The following is a 22,303-nucleotide window of genomic DNA, read 5'->3' as shown; positions in this document are numbered from 1 at the left end:
TGTAGATGTCGTGATCAAATCTGTTTAAAATTGTTCTGCGATGCCACCGACCACCACACGACGACGTGGAAAGCGTATGCAAATCGGTTTATGGAGTGTGTAAGCGTCTTGAGAGCCGAGCCATGATTTTACAGGTTTCTTGATCACCCTACGTAGCCTTTCCTCTCCACCGAAGCTTCCAGGATTCCCGGCGTCATAGTAAAATCAATCGTGCTGGCGCCATGTTATCTTCTTTTTGAGACCAGGAAGAGTGCGAGTTTCACCCAACTCTTCTTTTAACTCTTTCAAACCGGTCGGCTGAAAGTTTTTGGATTTATGAACGACAGCCGAATCAAATGTTTTATATTAGAGTTAGGAATCGCCTGTCCATGAATCGTGAGTTCACCTGATTTGTTCCAACCGAGAGAAGAATTGTTTTTGATAACGTCCACAAGACCACGACTTTTTCCGAGGTAGGTTTTTGCAACTCCCACCAATATGTCATCCTCAGTAAAATGTCGTTTCTGTTCAAGAACAATCTTTGTTGGAGTGTTGACATATTTTTCACGATAAACAATGTACTGCTGCAAGATTTGATCGTAGAGTTTCACTTTTTCACTCGTGGTCAGATCAGAACGAGAAAGAATGTTATTCATTTTGGAGTCCAACTCACTCATCATGTTCAGCAAAGAAGGTTTTTGCATGTTCTTTTCTCGCATCGATTCTAGAAGGCGTGGTTCCACAAGGCTCATCTTTTTGACACTCTTCATCTTGTTATTTTGAAGCCAAAGTGCCGATCAATCCAGCGATCGCAGGAACAACGGCGGATAGGAGAGCTCCCAGAAAGCCTCCGTGTTGAATAATCTGTCGTTTTTTTGTAAGACTGGTCTTCTTTTTGGCCAGCTCACGCAAAGGTTTCTTGTATTTAAGCAGATTTGCCTTTTGCTTTGAAGAGATGGGGACGTTGCCCTTCAACACGTTGTAGCAGCAATCACAAACACACTTAATCAATTCGTTATCTGCTGACTTTATAACCCCTTTAGCAACATTAGGATTCGCTTTGGAAAGAAGTTTGAGTGTGTCGATGTGTCGTTGTAAACGGGCAGTCATCATCAAGGAATGGGGATGTATACAAAATTGGTTTCTCCTGGAAAGATGTCAGTGCACAATCGAAATTTTTCCGGGGTGCTTTGTTTAAAATCCAACAGTTAATCACCGAAAGGCTTAGATGTTGTGTCTGCGAAAGCTTCTTGAAGAACACCCGTTTGCCTCGGATAAGCTAGCTTTGCCAAATGAAGTATCTGAGAGTTGTCTCTAGGGTTTTTAAACACCACCAAATAGTGTGCGTTGAGACTGATCGTCCGGTGTTCTAATCTAATTTCTTTGTTTATTCTTTATACATTTAAATTTTAATTTCTTTGTTTATTCTTTATACATTTGAATTTTGACAGGTGAATTTACACAAAAAGTGGGACTTCTGGCAACCCTGGAGCTTGAACACCTTGACGTCATCATAGAAGCAAACAACAATTCATTGTCACACATGAGTGGTCGAACTGATAACACTGGTCTACACAAAATTTCAGGTTTGGGTTTTGACAACCCATTTTAGCTAATTTTGGGGCGCTGAATCCGAAAATGAACTCAGATTTTCTCTATCACATCACGTTTTTGAGATATGAAATATCCCTAATTTTTGAAAAAAATCAATTTTTGCCCCATGTCGATAGGACAGTGACAAGGTATTATCTGAATTATAGCCTACAGTTCACACAATATGCACATAGACATTCCAATGGAGTGCAGAAATTCTGAAGACACACACAAAAATAGCAAAGTGCCAAAATAAAGATTGACTCAAAGGGACTTGGGCAGGGCGAGTTCAGAAACAGTCAAAAAAAGAGCTTTCATAAATATGAACTCTTCACTTATAAGCTTAAAAAGGCTCTTTTGAGGGACTTTCTTTTATGAGCAGCATCTGGAATTTCTCTTTTAAAACTACAACAATAGTCGGCCATCATGACAATCCCACCGACCTTGATAACGTTCCTGCATAATTTTAATATCCTGGTGGAAACGTTCACCCTGTTCTTCACTAACTTTCTCAAGGTTTTCTAGAAACTCATCCGCATGGCTTTTCAAATAGTGAACTTTGATGCTCATCCTGCATCCCAAATCTTCAAAGCTAAGCAGTAGCTCCCTTAAGAGATCTTTATAATTTTCTGCTTTTCTGTTTCCCAAAAAATTTCTCACAACAGCACCGAAAGCATTCCAAGCTTTAGCCTCGAATGGCAACATTGATTTTACAAAATTTTTATCCTTTAACAATTGCCTGATTTGTGGTCCATTGAAAATCCCAGCTCTTTTTTTCTCTTCACTGAGACCAGGAAAAGCATAACATATATACTTAAAACACTCTCCTTCATGATCCAAAGCTTTTACATATTGTTTCATGAGACCAAATTTGATGTGAAGAGGAGGCAAGAGGATCTTTTTGATATCAACTAACTGATCACGTATGATATTTTTGTCTCCAGGTGTCAAGGTGAGCCTTGGAGGTCACTCTTCTTTGTTCCATTGCTGATCCTTGGCCCTGCTGTCCCAGTAGCATAGGAAACATGGGTATTTGGTGTAGCCACTTTGTTGCCCCGGCAAAAAGTTCACCATTTTTAAATCTACACAGATGAGCCAACCATGCTCGTGGTACTTTAACTTTTCAAGAACGGTTTTGATGTTCTGACACTCTTCTTTCATTGTCACCGAATGTCCTATCGGAATAGAACCGTACACGTTACCATTGTGAAGTAGAACACACTTCAAACTTCGTTTGGAGCTATCAATGAAAAGTCTCCATTGGTCTGCATCATACTGTGGTAATCCCATTTCTAGAAGAAGCCCTTCTATATTGTTGCATTAAACGAAATTGGCCCCTTGTTTAAAAAGTTGGCTCTTTTTTGGCCCTTTTTGAACGTGCAGTTGGCTCCTTGCCAAATTTACATCTGGTAACCCTGCTGCACAGAGATAGCAGCTGACCCACAGATAACGCCTGAGAAGCCAAGACAGGGAGTTCAAGCCAGCATGGAAAAACTCAACGCTACCAATCTCCACTATGTCCTATTACGATTATTATCATAACAGGAATTTTTTTTATTTTAAAGGAAATCTGAACCAATTTATGAGTTTAGTGTAAAAATATCTCTATGTTTGAAAGTTTATAGCTGTCAGAAAATAATTATATTTGACATTTTACTGCACTAAAAAGGGTAAAAATTGGTCAATTTCATTAATAATGGCAACGATAGAAAGAAAACTTGATGTGATAGAGAAAATCTGAGTTCATTTTCGGATTCAGCGCCCCAAAGTTAGCCAAAATCAGTTGTCAAAACCCAAACCTGAAAAAAAAAGTTGAAATTTGTAGACCAGTGTAATAGACCCTCAGCTCCCTCGGGAACAAGCCGGCTTTCGCCACGGAAGATCAACCGTAGACCAGGTCACTCTGATGACCCAAGACATCGAGGACAGCTTCTCGGCAAAAAAGAAGGCTGGCGCCGTGTTTGTCGATCTCACGGCTGCCTACGACACTGTATGGCACAGCGGCCTTACCTGCAAACTACTTCGTCTCCTTCCTGACAGGCACATGGTCCATATGATTATGGAACTTGTGCAAAACCGCAGCTTTACCCTTTCCACCGGTAGCGGCCGACGAAGTAGACTACGTCGACTCAGGAACGGCGTCCCACAGGGCTCTGTCCTGGCTCCCCTCCTCTTTAACACTTACATCTATGACCTGCCTGACACCATCTCCAGGAAGTATGCTTACGCAGACGATCTGGCTCTCCTGCATCCAGCCGGAGATTGGCAGTCAATGGAGAGGAACCTAAGCCAGGACATGTCAACTATATCAACATATCTCCAGAAATGGAAGCTACAGCTCAGCAAGGCAAAGACAGTGTCGGTGGCCTTCCATCTAAACAACAAGGAAGCAAAACGTGAGATCAACATTACCACCGATGACGAACCCCTCCCCTACTGCGCCGAACCCACCTACCTCGGCGTAACCCTGGACAGGTCACTCACGTACCGACGACACCTAGAGTCACTGCGCAAAAAACTATCTGCGCGCGTTGCACTTTTGAGGCGGCTGGCGGGTTCCGGCTGGGGAGCTGATGCGAAAACCCTTCGCACAGCTACCTTGGCCCTCGTTCATTCTACTGCTGAGTACTGCGCACCAGTGTGGTGCCGCAGCTCTCACACCCGCCACATTGACACCGCCATCAATGACGCACTACGCACTGTGACTGGATGCCTGCGTCCCACTCCAACGGACTGCCTTCCCATCCTTGCAGGCATCCAACCTGCTGAGCTTCGCCGTAAAGGAGCCATGATTTCTCTTGCACGTCGCGCACTGGACCCCGACCACCTCCTCCACAGTACACTCCAGCGCCTACCTGGAGGACAGCAGCGACTGAAATCAAGACGCCCATTTGTGCCCGCCGCACGACAGCTTCTGAACAACGTTGAAGATCTTGGAATAAGTGCGGCACACTGGACGAACTACACATGGAACATGGAGTGGCAAAACAACACCTCCAGACTCCGTGATTTCCTACCCGACGTCGATCCCCACCCTCCGGGAATGTCCCTCGCAAGACTCGCGTGGGTCCGGCTTAACCGCCTACGAAACGGCGTCGGTCGCTTTCGTTCAGACATGTGCAGATGGGGCCTGGCTCCCTCACCGGGATGCGAGTGTGGCGCCACAGACCAGACAGTAGATCATGTCGTCCATGACTGCCCAATCCATCAACCACCACATGGAACGCTTGGACTGAAGGCCCTGGATGACGAGACTGTCGAGTGGCTGATGACATCATGCCCAAACATATAGTCCGAAGAACAGCTCATACGACGAAGAAGAAGTGGTTCTTGTCACACTTGAACACTCATGTGGAACATGTTTACCATACATCTGGCAACCCTGGAGCTTCATCATAGAAACAAACAACAATTCATTGTCACACATGAGTGATTCTTGTCACACTTGAACACTCATATGGAATATGTTTACCATACATCTGGCAACCCTGGAGCGTCATCATAGAAACAAACAACAATTCATTGTCACACATGAGTGATTCTTGTCACACTTGAACACTCATATGGAATATGTTTACAATACATCTGGCAACCCTGGAGATTTATTTACTATACATCTGGCAACCCTGCAGAACTCACATTTCTTTGTTTATTCTTTATACATTTGAATTTTTTTTTGGCGGGTAAATTTATACAAAAAGTGATCTGGCAACCCTGGAGATTTATTTACTATACATCTGGCAACCCTGGAGCTTGAATCATACTCACATTTCTTTGTTTATTCTTTATACATTTGAATTTTAATTTCTTTGTTTATTCTTTATACATTTGAATTTTGGCGGGTAAATTTACACTAAAAGTGGGACTGTTCCGCTTCAACACCTTTTGTGACGTCAACACCTCAGCATCATCATAGAAACAAACAACAATTCATTGTCATGCATGAGTGGTTTTTGGTTTGTTTCTTTTGTGACATCACAGCATGGGGCATGGGGGTCCGAGATGGGGTACTACTTACTACTCGCGTGCGAGTTCAGAGTCGTGTCTGGTGCCAAGCCACTGTCATGTGGCAACAGCTCCTTGATCCACTTCGGCATGGCTACCATCAGCATAAAAGTGGGATTTCACCTATCACCACCTATCACAGCCGAGATATATCAAAATATATATTTTGCGGCGGCCATTTTGAAAATTCAAAATGGCGGCCATGCGGACATCTCTGCAAATGTAATCAACGTTTTTCGGATTCCTCATGATCTAAGCTTTCCGAACAGGTATTGTATAGGTTTACTAATCTCCAAAAATTTTGAACAAAACTCTTTTTTTTTTGACATAGTGAACCTGACTATCTACCCAGAGTGGAATAAATTGAGTGGGCGTAGTTGCTGAAGGAAAGGCGGCCAAGAGAAAGAACTGGCCACCCTACTCTTAGTGCCGAAGGCTTAGGATAATGAGAACCTTATCTTCTCATCTCCTGATGGTTGGATCAAGTATGGGTAGAGCTCGACCGATGTATCGGTCAGCAGATATTTATCGGCCGATATCAGGGGTGGCCGATATGTAGTATCGGCTATTTTTCGCCTATAAACATCAGCCAGCAAAAGTACACTCTAAACCAGTCTCATACATGCCTTTAGAAGAAACACCAGTTGCTCAAACGTGCTTGTAAAGTGCGCATTTAAACTCTCTCGTTTTAATTACGTGCATGAGGCTGCACACAATCCATTTATGCACGCAGCACGTGGGTATGCTTTCGAATGTCTTGTTTTGTGCACATGGAAAGGCGCTCTTCTAACTGCCTATTTGATTGGTGCTGTCTGGTTAGAGTTGCTGTATTTGTGCTTCTGTTTATCAGGCTAATGGCGGTGACACCGGTCTTTGTGCGAATCCTAGCAGACACTCCTGTTACATTGGACTGCTTTACGATGACAAAACATGTTCTCTTCTTGGCATGAATGCTGAGAAACTATGTTCTTTGAACTAGGATTTGAAACTGGTGAACTTTGATTATTGAATTGAACACAAAACAGTATTGCATTTGATTGTTTCTGTGTTTTTTTGTGATTAGTGTTTAGAATGGTCCATTACAGTAACCAATGCATAAACTTTCTTGATCTGGTTTGTTGCTTAATAACTTTGTTGGTAACAAATTTATATATCTGTATCGGCCTAAAAATTTCATAAATATCGGTATCGGCATCTGTCGAACTCTAAGTATGGGATTCACCTTTATTCGATTTTAGTGCCGAAAACGTCACACAATTCAACAACTGGTTAAGCAGGTTACTCTTAAACGATGCTGTTTACATCTGATAACAAAACAATCCGTTCTGTTGAACCATAATTGATCTCATAGCGGAAGACTTCATTCGTGAATTGCATAGTTAGTGACTATTTACCGGTAGCCAGTTAATTTATGATGTTTCTGTTTGATGCTTATAGTTTATTGGCTGTTTGTAACACCTTGTTGGTTGGGGCAGCTTAAGCTGCTCCACTTTGAAATTTCCTCACTGTATGTTAAAGCCAATACTTAAATGAACAACCGAATGGCAGTGCCACGAATAAACAAGTCAACTTTTACATAAGAGAATTAAAATCCCAGCAAATTTTAGAAAAAAAGGAGGGATTGACCTATACATGAGGTCGGCCTGCCCTATACTCGAGTATATGCGGTAATTTGTTTCTAATTCCGTTTATGATGAGTTGACTCTCAGCAGTAGTTTGTTTATAAATATATTTACAAACCTAGATTTTCTAATCTTTTATAAGCCCAGTTTTGCTTATGCCGTAGAGTAAAAGTAAGTTACCATGATTCTGTTGAACATAACTTCATGGAATTTATTTTCACCTCCCTTCTCCCAATGAACTTTCTGCGTTCGGCACTGACTTAATTTTTATTTCAAGGTTACCGATGTGGGCTATATCAATGCCAAATTGCTCAAACGATTGCATTTTTAAGACAGAGTTAAACAGTTCACCCACCAGGCCTTTGATAAATAAAGTGATTTGCGTTGTTCTGGTAACTATAGTGACCTAGTAGCCTATAGTCACCAGAAGAATGCAAATCACTTTAATTGCATTTTTTTTATCTTGAACGAGTTGGTGCTACAATATAAATTTCATTTTCAAGAATTAATAAACGTTTGCTTCAAACAATACTAAAAAAATCAAGAATAAGTTTCCTTCAAACAGCAAAACAAGCTTGAGCAAACAAAACAAAATTACAAAGTAGGCTGGACATAACGAACACACTTTGGGTGTTATTGACTACTAAAATCCCTATGAGGGAGCAGCTTATTGATGCAAAACAAATGTTTCAATGAAATTATATTGGACCCACTGAGAATTACAAATAAAACATTCAGGCCACCATTCTCAGGATAATTGTGAAACAGCATAAATGAAAACAAAATTATCGAATTATGCAAATCATGAAACTCTCAAATTGTTTGAGGAAAAACTCGTTTTTTGCAAACAATGTTTATGTTTTAGTTGTTTTAAGTGAACCACTGCTATGATATTCTAAAAATAGATTTACCTATACTTGCTGACTTGTTGATGTCCCAGATCTTGATCGACAAGTCTCGAGAAGCACTGGCTACTATATGATTGATGCCACACACTTTTGTGACCTCACGACTATGTTCTTTCCAATTTTGAACAATGCTTCCAGCCTTTAAATTCTATTGATAAAAAACACAACATCCGTTGAACAAAACATTGATAAATTGATTTGCTTGCTATATACCTAGGTTGGGTCATTGGAATAACTAGCCTAAAATTAAAATAACTAAGTAAGTTGGTTCAACTTAATTTTGATCTTATTTTATCTTGTATAATATGATAGCAATTAGTCATGTACCCAGGGCTGCGATTATTTCTTTCTTGTGGAACGACCAAAAATTCTGCGTTTGTTTGTCCAATAGTAATGTGACGTCACAAGAGTCAGATTACAAGCGTTTGACCGCGAATTACCACACAAGTTGTGTGGTATCACAGTCACTTACTTAAGTTTTTAATCGCACGCTGGTTGAGTAATTGTAAAGGAGTATCAAGCACTAAGTTATGTACCTACCGGACATGTATAATTGTATATTATTTGTCTTGCTCCATAAAGAGATCTGTTGTAAACGCGAAACTGAGGATCGCAAAAGAAAAAATCCCTTAGGCTATATATACTCCTAGCGTAACCTACTGCGAGAATTTTTCCTTTGGCATCTCTTCAGTCTCGCTTAGTACGTAAATGGTTAGGCACGTAGCCACACAAACACAGTTAGGAGCGAAATATGCAAGTTACCAAGAAACACAGCAAAGAGCGAAAAATGAACTGCAGATAAAAGAAAAAGGAACAATACCATGATAATACGAAACAACGGCGTAATGTTACAGCGTTTAAGGTGTGCCGAAATGGCAAACAAGCCCTTTCGTACAACACTGCAACTTCAGACCCAGATCTTTTGATTGTTGGTGGTACTTCAACATGAGAGGTGGTTTCAACTTCCTGATGAGCTTGAACATCTACTGAAGCCGTGCTATCGCCAGGGCCTGACCTTATATTTGCAGATGGTAGCTCACCGACCGAACTGCTTGTGCAAACTCATAAACGTTATCACTGTCTTGTCAAGAAAAGAATGTATCGATGCGTTGTTCCTTATGCACTTGAAAGGACTTATCTATAAAATTTTATTGTTGAAAGAAAAGTGAAAACGTTGTAGGCGCATTTTATCAAGCATGCTTTTGCTTACCACTATTAAATTAAACATGTTCAAAATTGAGAATGCTTTGAGACGTTAGGCTAAGAAACGCTATGAGCCTGAAGTTTACCTGAATGATGTGCCGAAGTGAATTGGCAATGCTTCTCTCAATAGCTTCTTCAAGGAGATCCCGCACATCATTCGCTGTTTGCTGAACCTTAACCGCTTCTCTAAGACCGACCGAAGCTTTTACTATCTGTGTTGTCGGAGAAATCTTTCGTTTTTTAGTCATTATAGGATAGGCTACTGACTAACTGAAGACTATCCTATCTGTAGTTGGGCAGAGCTATGCTGTTCTTACAACTTACCTATTACCATGTCTTGTCCAGTGTCCACGCCAAGTGACTACCTACTGTTCTTCTAGAAGCGAACTTTCTCATCTGTGTTTCTGATTCTGAACATCTGTTCGGAAACTAGACTATTTTCTGTATGTAAAAAACTTGCGTAATAAGTATCCCACTGTAGACGTCAATTTATTGTGTTCTTGTATTGTGTGCTTCTGCAATTATTTTCTCCTGTATCAATCACCTGCTCTAAGTTATACTTATATAACGGAAAAGAAAATTTCTTAATTTGTTTTCGTCATGATGCACTGGCTATGATGATGTGTGTTGATGTGTGATTACTTTCGACGTTAAATTAAGTAAATCAGCCAATCATTAGCCAATCTTTAAAACATTGTGTTCTATTTCTCTTGCCTTCAATCGCACTTTTTTCTGTTGGTCGTCACCGCTTAAAATTTTTATGTCCATTGTTAGAAGTTTTTACGTAATTTTAATGTGGAAAGTAACCGCTCACACATCATTGGCCAATTTTTAAAATATTGCGTGTTTTTTTTTTTCTTGCCTTCAATCGCACTGCAGTATATAACCTGGTGAAATTTTATTTTGTATGTTATACGCTCTGAGGATGCGCATTGTCATGGTGCGCGAAACTTCAGTGAAGCAATAAACCATCTTGTTTGTTGTTAATTTTACTTTCAATTTCATCAGATGAACGTAGCAACTAGTGCTAGAAACGATAATTGTCCTGATGAACACCCAAACTTTTCAGTATTCAGCATAAAGTACTGCATATTATCCTATGGTTCTTTTCAGGTGTTTAGTTCAAAACGCAATTGTTAAAAGTGATGTAACAGTTCAAAACATTATTTTTAACTGAGCTGTATATTCTGCGTAAATAGGCCTAACCCTGGTAGTTGGCTAGCTTGAGGACTGCATGCTAGTAGCTAAATATTGAAAAAGTAAAACTAATCGAATCGATGGATAGCTGGTTAAAAAAAAAAACGAACGGTAAGTTTGATGATTTTTTCACGAAGTAAGGCTATTTTGGAAGGACTGTGTTGGTATGTGTACTGAGGGAGCTGCTGCAATGACAGGACACACAGATGGGTTTCATGCAAAAATACGATTTGCGAGTGGTACACATATCGCATTTACACACTATATGCCACGATCCATCGCAAGATCCTAATAGCTAAAAAAGATCTCCTCATCGAATGCCGTTGTGCAAGATGCTGTGACATTATTAACTTTATCAAGACTAGGGTGGATCAAAAAAAAAGAATTTTTAGGTTCAGCTTAGTGCATCTGCCAAAAGATGCAGTTTGGGCTATCTTTTACATAGGTACTTGAAAAAACATTTTTTGACCCCGTTTGACCCCTATCCAAGAGCTCTCTAGTGACCGCCGAGGCAAAATTCCTTAAATTGGCTATAATTTTTTTTCTAGTGGGTGCAGGCTTGTGGTTTTGGTGTCTATCCCCACTAAATCAAGTCTTGGGAAGTCATTTCTGCAGTCTAAATTCATCTATGGGCTAGCAAAATGACATCAGAGCCTTTATTCAGCAAAAATGCTTGAAAAAGTTGGAAACTTAGTGTGTTTTTTTAAAAAGGACAAAGAAAAACAAATTCATAAATAATGCTTCTAAAGGTACTGCTGTTAATACACTGAAGCAAACATATAAAAGCAAACAATTACCGTATGAAGTTAATTGCGAAAATGCTGCCTTTAATTTGTGCATCCAATTATCCATAGCATTACAGTAATGGACTCAAAATGCATGACAATGGGTTCAGGCGAAATCAGTAACCGTATATGTTAGTGTTTTGTTGAGGAGCTTATATCAAATCCTGCAGACATATCTTTCTTAAAAGGAATGATGACAGACAGGACAGCCACAATAGCCGGATTTGACTCCATTTCATTCGCACGAGTCAGAAGGAAAGAAAGCAGGATTTTTACCGTAGTGCAGAAAAACGACAACAATACTCTAAAAAAGAAACGCAAAAACTGCTTCTACTGTAGCTCTTAAGATAAGGAACTTCTCTGGTCAGCTTGTTTACATCACATCGGTGAAATCGTTGTGTCACATATCTTTGAAGATTTAAAGCTAGAGGTTTCAAAATAACCAGAAAGGAGCATCTTCATGAGTCTCCGCAAGAACTAGGATCCTATTCCACAGTGGCCAACTGCTAAGTACACTGGATATCAACAGCTTTTTAATAACAACACATGATATCATTCAGAACCTCAAAGATGACGTTGCTCAACTTGCACAAAGCAAATACAAGTTCATTTGAGGCAACTATAAATAACTTATGAACTTGTGCATTGCTTATATCAGTCCTGGTCTACAAAATGTGAAATTCTACCGTTCTGGGGCCACACACAAGGCCAGATGGATGGCCAAATTGATTCATTCCTATCAATTGGTGCTACTGGAAAATCAAATAGCTAAGTTACCTAAGGGAACTATCACATCAGTTTCACAAGTGGCTAAACTCAAAGATCTCATGAATTTTATTTCACTCGTCTACTGTATATATTGGTTTCGTTGTAGTGTTGCTGTAGATGCTCTTTGGAACTGTTTGACTATGTACAAGAACATTCTCAGATATGGAGCAGTGCATAAGTTGATATCAGATGCTGCTGAACATAGCTTCAAACGTCAATTTTGGTATCTCTCTGCTGAGATGGTACCACTGGACTGGCACTGTTCAGCTCTGAAGTTCAGGAAGAGGAAAACATCAGATGGCTGATGAACTCATACATGTAAAACCTAGAGATCCTGTTTTTACACCAGCAGATCGGTTTGGCATTGGCTAGCTACAGGAAACCACGTTTTCCATCAGAAATCAATCTGGAATCAAAACTGACAGATTTTATCACAAAGGACTCTCGTTTTTTTCTCTCTGCTTTAGAGATAAATGATGATTTTCTTCCTTTATCAGTAGAGAAATAGTCTGAATCAGAGTCGTACCAGAAAGTTGTTTACAATGTGGCTGAACATGGAGTTAAACTGAGCACCGATTATTATCTACATAGTGCCAGAAACGAGGAACACTATCAAAACACTTTACAAATAGCCTAGTGGAAGCTAACTGAAAAGACACACCTAATTTGAGAAAGAGAAAAAACTAATATCGTCTTGCACAGATTAGACTAGTCAATCACATTGCCTTCTGTGACAAAATGTGTTAGGGTTACTGTATACATACAGATTCAATACCAGGCTTTCATGTAGCAAACTTACTAGCCTATTGGTAACTTTCTATGTGTATTTGATCTATTTCCAGTGCGAAATTAGAATTTTAAACCACTTCCGCTCACTGGAGTTGTATTTTTAGCTATTCCAACGCGTAAAAAATGTGAATTCACAGACAACTCGTATAGACAAGCATATTCTTTTAATTCCCTGTACGATAGTTAGTGGAACAGGCAAAAGTTTTATGCATATTATTTTGTTGAAACATACAATTTCTGCTGAGAAGCGTGAAAATACCGGTAATTCAATATTTACATAATGGCAAACCTAAAATTTTGAATGGGATGGTGGCCCACATAAACGTGCCCCAATTCTACTGATTTTTGGACCAGCAAAGATTCTTGGCTAGTGGAACAATCTCACAAATCTACAAGTCAATAGTACAAAAAAAGTAAAAAACAAGGGGGTTTGTGTGCACACTACCCAGGATGTGTTCAATGGGATGCTTATTTAGAAGCCAAATGCAAGTTTTGCCTCTATTAAACATCATATAAACTCAATTAAGTTAAGTGTGATCAGATATTTACAAACATTGAAATAAACAATATCTAAAGCTGTAATAAATGCAATCTAGTTAAGTTTACACTATCAAATAAATATATATGCAACATGCAGCTGCACTAACATATGCTTCTGTAGTCTATTGAACCTCATATTACCTCAACCACCTCGTTGGACTAGAGGCCAGTTTGCACACAAATGGTCACATCCTAGTGTGTTTTACCTAGGACACTTTTTTAGTAATTCATCCATAAAACTGCCCGAAATATCTAAAAATGCTGGTTTCTTTCCCATAAAATGCCTTTATTAGAGCAAAAATGTCATTATGTAATTTTGGCTGCCCATGCATCATTTTAGACTGCAGAAGTGACTTCCTAAGACTTGATTTAGTGGGGTTAGACACCAAAATCATTAGCCTGCACCCACTAGAAAAAGTATTATAGCCAATTTAAGGAATTTTGGCTCGGCGGCCACTAGAGCGCTCTTGGATAGGGGTCAAACGGGGTCAAAAAATGTTTTTTTAAGTACCTATGTAAAAGATAGCCCAAACTGCATCTTTTGGCAGATGCACTAAGCTAAACTCAAAAATTCGTTTTTTTTGATCCACCCTAATCAAGACTCTCAATAACCTACCTGTATTTTTGCAAGTTTATTGTCGTTTTTATATCGATTCAATGTTGTTGGATATTGAATTGTTGTTAAAAAGGAGAACTAGGTTAGTTGACATCCGTGGGTAAAACACGTGTCTTCATAGTTGAGAACGCTGTGGGTTAGTTAGTGACTTCACACCCTCAATGGTGACATCATAACGGAATAAATGGTCAGGTTTTATGAAAGGTGGTATGCAGTTGAAACAATTTACTGAGCTGCGAGCAGTTAAAACAATTTAGGGTCGTTAGATGGTTCCGCAATACCTGATTACAATCCCGATAAAGCATTTAATGCGTGGTACAACGATTCTATTGCAGGACGTCGCCCAGACTTCAATAACGCTAAGTGACCATTTTAACATTGTTGCAAGTTTAATGCTATTTACTTGTGCTATTTACTTTGGCTGGCAGTCATTTAGAATGCCTTAATGTGTTGCATTGCAACAAACGTTTACTTTGATTGTGTAGCTTTTGTGTCTGAAATTTTTTACTTTGCTGGAGCCTGGAAGTTAATAGGATTCGGTATTCTGGATTCGGTTTTAGTATTCCGGAATAATTCTGGAATAGTAAATTATTCTGAATTGCCCATCTGTAAGTGTACATGTACCAAGTTCTGATATTTGCTTCCAGGTAAACTGTAAATAATCCTACAGGCTACCAGCACCTGCCATCAGCTCAGGCTCCACTGTTTTAGCCAAAATATCCTTTAGGTTTATCACACCAATATCATCCTCTGGATATTGATAGCGATTAGGTCCACACGATGTTGGATACTTAACTCGTATCCTTCCTTCAGATTTAAGGTGTGTCAAAACCTTCCCTACACAGAAATTTTTGTCATAAATTACCGCAACCCATCAGTTTTCAATTTCGTCATCTTCGTCTCTTTCATTTTGAAAATCACTAGTTTGATGATTTGTTGACGAGAGATAATTTTAGAATTGGTTCTTGCTGTTCCAACATGTTATTTGATGGGCTTTTCTAATTTCATCCAAGACAGGTTCTGCATCAAATTTTCCCTTCCACTCCTCTTTCTTCATTGTTTCTGTAATTTCATCTTTAGTAGTTTTTATGATTTTGATTTTAGAATCTTTATTGACCAGGGCAGCAATCACAAAAGAATCTAGGTCATGTACGATAATTCATCTTGATATTGCAAGATCATAAACCGCCCGCTTCACACTACCACCAAGTTCTCGTAATTTTATTTTTTTCGGTGATTGCGGAAGTGCTTTTCTCGTTCTTGAAATAGCCTTATTCCTTGCAGAATCTGTCTTATATTGCGATGTTGGTGTTATTGGTAATTGGTATCATACAAAGGAACGACGGTAGTAGCGCAAATTGTTGTTCTTGTAATTTCTTGTTCAAGGTAACTTTCAGTGGATACGCCTCCTAGCTCTTATCGTCTTTCTCGAGGTTTGCTATATGCATTAAATTACAGTTTATACTGGTCCGCAAAGACGTTAAACTAGCGCAATGAAATTCCACGTCGATATTGTTAACGCAAGTTTCTCCACGTGTTAATTTTATTTGTAGGCCTTTATCCATTGTTCATTCAACCGTTTCGCCACTGTCCAAATTGTTTGCTCCACGTTGGCAGTGATTGACGTTGGTTTTGCAATGCCATCGCTGTCAACGTGGAACCTTTTTCGCTATAAACACCAGTTCATTTGTAGTGTTGTTCATTCGCAATTCAAAAGTTGTACTGAAGAGAGCTAAATGCTCGAAATCCGGATATACAACAAATTCATGTTGTGTATGAATTGGAATTAAAAGCAAATTGAAGTTCATCTGGTCCTTTGTCTCCATTCATAGAATTTGAGCATACGCTGACGACGACGGGTATCGGAATTTTTTGCTTTCCTCTGTTTTGCTTTTCTTATCCTTTCATACTTCATCCTCTGTTCTCTCAGGGTTGCCAGATAGCCAAAATAGAAAAAGCCAAACTTACCTAAAAAAAAATCCAAATATACTACAAACTCTAACAAGCCTATGTTTTTCCTTAAAAGAGCAAAAAATGCAATAAAAGTGTTATGCTGGTAGTGGTACATTGAGGCGTAATCATTTCCTAAAATACATCACAAAGTTATCTATAAACTAGTTTAAATGAAACAAACTCAGTCGCGACAAGAAACTAAACTTAGACAAAAATAACAGTTTAACAATATCCAAAAGCGACTGGGTCTGTAGCGAATAGACAGACATAGCAGTCATCGAGTCAAAGAATTTAAATGGGATCATCGTCTTTTTGCAGCAGCCACAAAATACCTTCGTTTACGTTTTACTGAAACTTTGTCAACTTTGTCAGTTTGATACATGTTCTTTGATGTAAACAAAGATAGCATCCTTGGTGTTACTTTGAAGTGTTTACAGCATTGCTTTAAGGTATGCAAATGCGTTTTTATTCTCAGCAATGAATCCAACATTTGCACCGCATTCTATTTCTCCTCTTTGTTTTGGTCAAAGTGACGGTGGAAACAATCTGTTCTACAACTGCATTGAAAATTGGCATGGTTAACCTTTTTCTAGACCTCTGCTATGTTTAGCACCACATTGGAAAGTTTGGCCTGCGTGGGGGATAAATCCCCCGCGCACTTCAATTTCCAGCCGCGGTGTCAGCCGCACAATTCATGAAAAATCACAAGCGCAACCGCGCAATTCACTAAAAATCACAACCTCAACCGCGCAAAATCGCTCCGACCAGCCGCGAGAATGCAACTAAATAATCGCAACAATTCTATCGTTTTATGTAAAAGCCACTCGTGAGTTTTTGTTGAATCGAGAAAATCAACAATTTATGTTCCATTGATTCACCTTATGTGACGTAACAACGAAAATTGCCCACCTCTGCAGTGCTTCCACTTTGAAGGATTTTATCCCAAAATTGGGATTTTTCAACGCTTCGAAGGATAAAAAAAGAAATGAAGATAGGAAGGATTTTTAACAATTTTACAAGGAAATTTTGTCTTAAAAAGGGAATTGTTGTTTAAAGAAAATATTATTAACACTCCCTTTCAAAAGTTCTAAAAACGACTGGAATAACGATGATCTTCAATCAGCTGGTTTCCGTCGTCACTCGCCATCCGGAACCCCCTCTCACTCCCTTTCCCATTCTCGCCTTTCTGTCGCTTGATTTCTATTTTCGCCATTTTGGGAATTGGACGTGAGGGCAGTGAGTGAGTCAGTTCTCAATTCTTTTATAGTTAAAACTAGGTAATCCGTTGATTTACAGTTGAACTTGAGTAGCAATGACAAAGTTCACTGAGCTTCGACGTACAGTTAGGCATGATAAGCTTAGGCTAGTGGTATCCTTCCGGTTTAGAAAAGTTAGTTATAGCCTAGCTCAGAGGTCACCAAACTATGGCCTGCGGGCCGGACCAGGGCGAACTTATTTCATCCGGCCCACCACGTGCTGCGGAAATAACAGCTGCACTACAACTGTTAAGGAATAAAATTACCAAACTTTTTGTAAAGAACTGACGTTGTTGTTGTGCAAATTTGGAAAGATGTAATGTTTTTTCAAGAGCACGATGCCCTGTAGTGTATCACAGTAGGGGATAACTTTTTCAGCAACCTTTCGATTTTCATCACAACTTTGCTATCCCACCGCAGACTTTGTTATTTATTGTGCTCAATTCAAGTCAATGGAGATTCTAAATAGTTGTATATATATCTTTTTTGCAATTTGCATCCGGCCCGCAGCTGTTAATCTCGCAGCAATCTGGCCCTCAAAAAAAAAAGTTTGCTGACCCCTGCTCTAGCCATGCTAACCTATTATGCTGTCATAATAATAGAGCTAGCTAGGCTGTGTATGTGTACAGCATAGTTACTGTATGCCTACACAGACTGAGTCAGTATCATGAATAGGCCTAGTAGCCTATCTTCGGAATGGCCCGTTTCGGTGAGTCCGATTCGGTGAGTCCGATTTGGTGAGTTCTCTATTCGGTGAGAGCCCGTTTCGGTGAGTCCGATTCGTAGCCTAATGAAAATTCGTCATGTCAGTTCAGTTGAGTTGTTTTTATTTATGATTCGTCATGTCACATCATATTAAAAACACGTCAACATAGCAAAGGTAGAAGCGACAAAACGCAAACGTTAAAACGTGCTTGTGAACCAAAAAAATAAATCATGTTTATGTCTACAAGTTAGTACTTTAGGAAATTCAGTTAAGTTGTTTCTACTTATGATTCGTCATGTCACATCATATTAAAAACACGTCAACATAGCACAGGTAGAAGCAACAAAACGCAAACGTTAAAACATGTTTGAATTCAGTGCAGCTCAGTTGTCTTTATTTGTGACCATCATATCAAAAACAATACCCGTCAACATAGCAAAGGTTGAGAAAAAGGTAGAAGCGACAAAACGCGAACGTTAAAACGTGCTTGTGACCGAAGTAGGCCTAAGTTATTGAGTTAAAAGAAATTTGGCATGGTCGCAACACCTTCAGAAAAATTTAAGATATCAAGGGAAAATAAAAAAAAAGAAGATGTTACAAACCAAACAAATAAATCATGTTTATGTCTATAAGTTAGTACTTTTGAATAGTTCAAATGATTAGTTTGAATCAACAAATGTGTGGCCTACAGCTTGGATTGAAAGGAAATTATCGGGTACCGTAGCCTAGTCATCCCGACCTCCAAAAATTTGTTCCAAGAACCCAGTTAGCCTAACAGTTCATTTTTACATTGTAGTAACAGAATGAAAAGGCTAACCAAATGTGTGGCCTACAGCTTGGATTGAAAGGAAATTATCGGGTACCGTAGCCTAGTTATCCGGACCAGCAAAAATTTGTTCCAACAACCCAGTTAGCCTAACAGTTCATTTTTACATTAACAGATAACCAAATATGTGGCCTATCATTTTAACGTTGCTAAACGTTGAAATCGTGTAGAAAAGGGAACTTTTGCTGACTAGGATACATTGAATCTGAGAAACATTCACAGAAGCCTTTCGATGTGTTCCAAGAACCCAGCTAGCCTAACAGTTCATTTTTACATTGTAGTAACAGAGTGAAAAGGCTAACCAAATGTTTGGCCTACAAATGTAAAGCCTAAAAAAGCCAAATTTTATGTGGATTATTTTTACACAAAAAAAATCCAAAGAGGTTTAAAAAAAGCCTAAATTTTCAAATTTGGCTTTAAAAAATCCAAACTGGCAACCATGTGTTCTCTCAGGTTATGCTGTTCATCCGTATCGAGTGTTGATTCCTTTATTTTTCTCTTGCTCCTGTATTTCTGGACCTATTTCTAGTATTTTTTAAACTTTTCTAGGTCTGCACTCTGCAGCCTTCTTCTTTTCACGACATTTTGTTATCCTATCTGCCCCTGAAGTAGGCATTGTTGTCTAACATGGTTAATTTACTGATTCTGATTCAATTAAAATCATTCTAAGTTGTTAGCTGAAATTCATATCTAGAATGTGAATGTAAATATTGCATTGAAGGTCATGTTACACTATGGGACATAACAAATAGTTACACTACGGGACACAATTATTTCTCATTATTCAAGGCAGTAGTTTTTTTTTAAATCTGTTAATATTGTTACACAAAGGTATAACTAGTATGCTTGTTAGACTGCAATTTTTTTTTTTCTCTAACCAAGTTATATTTTAAAATATAAAGAAATTTGTGAAAAAAATCAACATTTTGTTACACTAAGGGACATCAGAGTTAGGTTGATTTTGGGAACCATAATGTGATGCTATGTTATAACACCAGTGCAAGTTAAAAGAAGAAACTGCAAATGCATTAGTTTGTGTCACTGTAGCCCAAAAAAATATTTAAATTTACTCAAAAATTGACCGCTATATCACTTGGCGAAAACAAGGCATTTTGTGCAACATATTCAACAACATTTCCTCATTGGTAAATAAGGCTAAAAATTTGTGTTCAGAATGTAGAAATTTGAAAAATAAAGTACACAGTGTGAAACTGTAAAGTAACACCATTCCAAAAAGGCAGTGGCTATTTGACCGGCTCCGGTCTTTGAATCTGAAACACTATTTGACCGGTCATGACGTCACTACATAAGCACTTTTTTCTTTCAAAGCAAAAGACGATAAGCGCGTTAAGTTTTAAATTCAACAGGTTTTCTTCAACTGAGTCCATGGCGCATACGTAACGTCTCGGGCTGCCATTTTAGAGGGAATGAGTTCGATACTATCCGGAAGCGTTTTTTTTTTTTTTTTTTTAACTACAAAAGGATACAAACTGATATGAATGAATCAACAAGTGAATAAAAAAGTTTCAAAACGAATTAAAAAAGTTTTTTCTAGTCTTTATTTTTAACAAATTCCTTTCATTTCTTAGCACAAATTCTCTGAAAAAATCACACCTTCGAATAGGCTGTAAGATTACGTTTCGCTGAAGTCCGAAGTTAAAAATTAAATCCAGTCTCATTGTCGCACAACAATCAGTCAAGTTTCAAATCATCATCTCAACCAACCCTTCAAGACAACTTTCCACTTTCAAAAATTTAGTTAAAAAAAGAGAACGATTCCGGATAGAATCGAACTCATTCCCTCTAGAATGGCAGCCCGAGACGTTACGTATGCGCCACGGATTCAGTTGAAAAAAAACGTGTTGAATTTAAAACTTAAGGCGCTTATCGTCTTTTGCATTGAAAGAGAAAAAGAAAAAAGCGCTGATGTAGTGACGTCATGACCGGTCAAATAGTGTTTCAGATTCAAAGACCGGAGCCGGTCAAATAGCCACTGCCTTCCAAAAAATGTATAACAGGTATTCATTTGACAACTTTCAAAAATTTACCAACTTTCCTCTCCCATATGATTTTGCCCAACTACAAAAAAAAGATCCTAGTGTCTTCAAAATTTGATGTAACAAAAATCCATTCCAATTTCATCGAGCGAGTGTGAGCGCGGATTTTCACAAATACACCTCATACTGACATCTGACCATGTTTCTCTACACACTGTAACTGTTTCAAGTTTACTCTTTATACGAATGGTCGGTCCTCTACTGAGAAAGTTTTCACCAGCAAAGTAGCCTATGTTGGATCCTGGTTGCGCCAGGGACGTAACTCGGCAATTGAGACCCAAAGGTCTTATGGTTTTGAATTCGATGAATGTCTTAAAAAACTGTGGAACTTGTTGAAATTTTTAGTGTTATTGTTTCACTAAAATATGAATATTTGCATTGAACAACGTTATTATCTATAGACTATGATATGCTACTTACTTTAGCAACGTTTCAAACATGTACAACAAGTGTGTTGTTTCAAATTCTTATAACCTGATATGCATATAATTAAAAACCTACACATACTTGTACGACAATGGTTGTATCTTTGCTTCCTGATATGCATAATGTTGGAGAGACTGTTGCAATTGATGATACTGCATCACAATGACATTGTGTTGCAATAATCATTCCTAAGAATTTTTTTCCATCTTCATTGTTTTTCTTCATTAAACTATAGTCAAGTGAGTTGGTTTTGCCTGGAGTAGTTTTACTGGCTAATGATGCTTGAATGGTTTCCTCATTAGCACTATAATGTCGTCGAGGCTTGCTCACCCATTTTCCCATATTTATAATAGCTTAATTCAAAATAAACACCATCTAAAAATTGCTATTTTAGTAATTGACAAAGTCACCAAGTTACATAATGCATGTCCCCTGGACATCTCGGTAGACAAAAACCTGTTTCTGCAACAAAGAAGTAATTAGATCAAGCAATTGACTTTATTTTCTTTCATATCGCATAGAGCAGGGGTCGGCAACCTTTTTGAGCCGCGGGCCAATTTGATAAAATAAAATATACTGGCGGGCCGTAACTGCCGGGACAGCTTTTCCGAAACGCGAATATCTTACCCGTAAATTGCATGGCGTTTTACACTCCTATTCATGCTTATATAATATGTTCATTGATATGATAAAAGGAATTTATTATTTTGAAACCGATTATTAAAAGAACAAATGTGTGTAACAATTTAATGTGAATGTTGATGTTATTTGCATTTTTTTGCCAAATTGCCAAAGTCAGTTTTGATATTGGAACAAGAAATTTGTAAAAGATCATTAACATGTTCATCAGATAAACGTGATCGAAGTTTATTTTTGCAAAGTTCATCTTGGAAAATAATTGTTCACAAAGAAAAGTGTTTCCAAACATGGATGCAAATTTTTTTGCATTATCTCGTAATTTCGGAAATAGGGTTGCAGATTAGGCTGGCCCCTTTTTGGGTGATTTTGGAAATTGATTAGGCCTGGGTGTTAAATTTTTGTTTTGACTCAAAAAAATGAGATTCCCAAAATTTT

At 38.6% G+C, this 22,303-nt stretch overlaps 1 protein-coding gene across 2 annotated transcripts in view; it reads right to left on the bottom strand.

Annotated features, from left to right (window-relative positions):
• LOC145765056 (WD repeat-containing protein 31-like) overlaps positions 1-21,682 on the bottom strand; it is a 79,298-nt gene extending 57,616 nt beyond the window's left edge. Inside the window, exons 1-2 of one of the 2 annotated variants that reach the window (XM_082576797.1) lie at positions 21,311-21,682; positions 8,111-8,255 (exon numbers count right to left, since the gene is read on the bottom strand). In XM_082576797.1, coding sequence (XP_082432923.1) covers positions 8,111-8,255; positions 21,311-21,571 — 406 coding nt within the window. In that variant the 5' untranslated portion in view covers positions 21,572-21,682. Of the gene's footprint in view, positions 1-8,110; positions 8,256-9,396; positions 10,154-21,310 lie in introns of those variants that run through there. The other variant, XM_082576798.1, reaches the window with a different exon arrangement.
• Positions 21,683-22,303: the final 621 nt, after the last annotated feature.

The sequence above is a fragment of the Aplidium turbinatum genome, chromosome 2 (assembly GCF_918807975.1).
Source record: "Aplidium turbinatum chromosome 2, kaAplTurb1.1, whole genome shotgun sequence".
Lineage (NCBI taxonomy): Eukaryota > Metazoa > Chordata > Ascidiacea > Aplousobranchia > Polyclinidae > Aplidium > Aplidium turbinatum.
The sequence above is the reverse complement of the archived record's forward strand: the minus strand, read 5'-3'. Positions and strand labels throughout refer to the sequence as shown.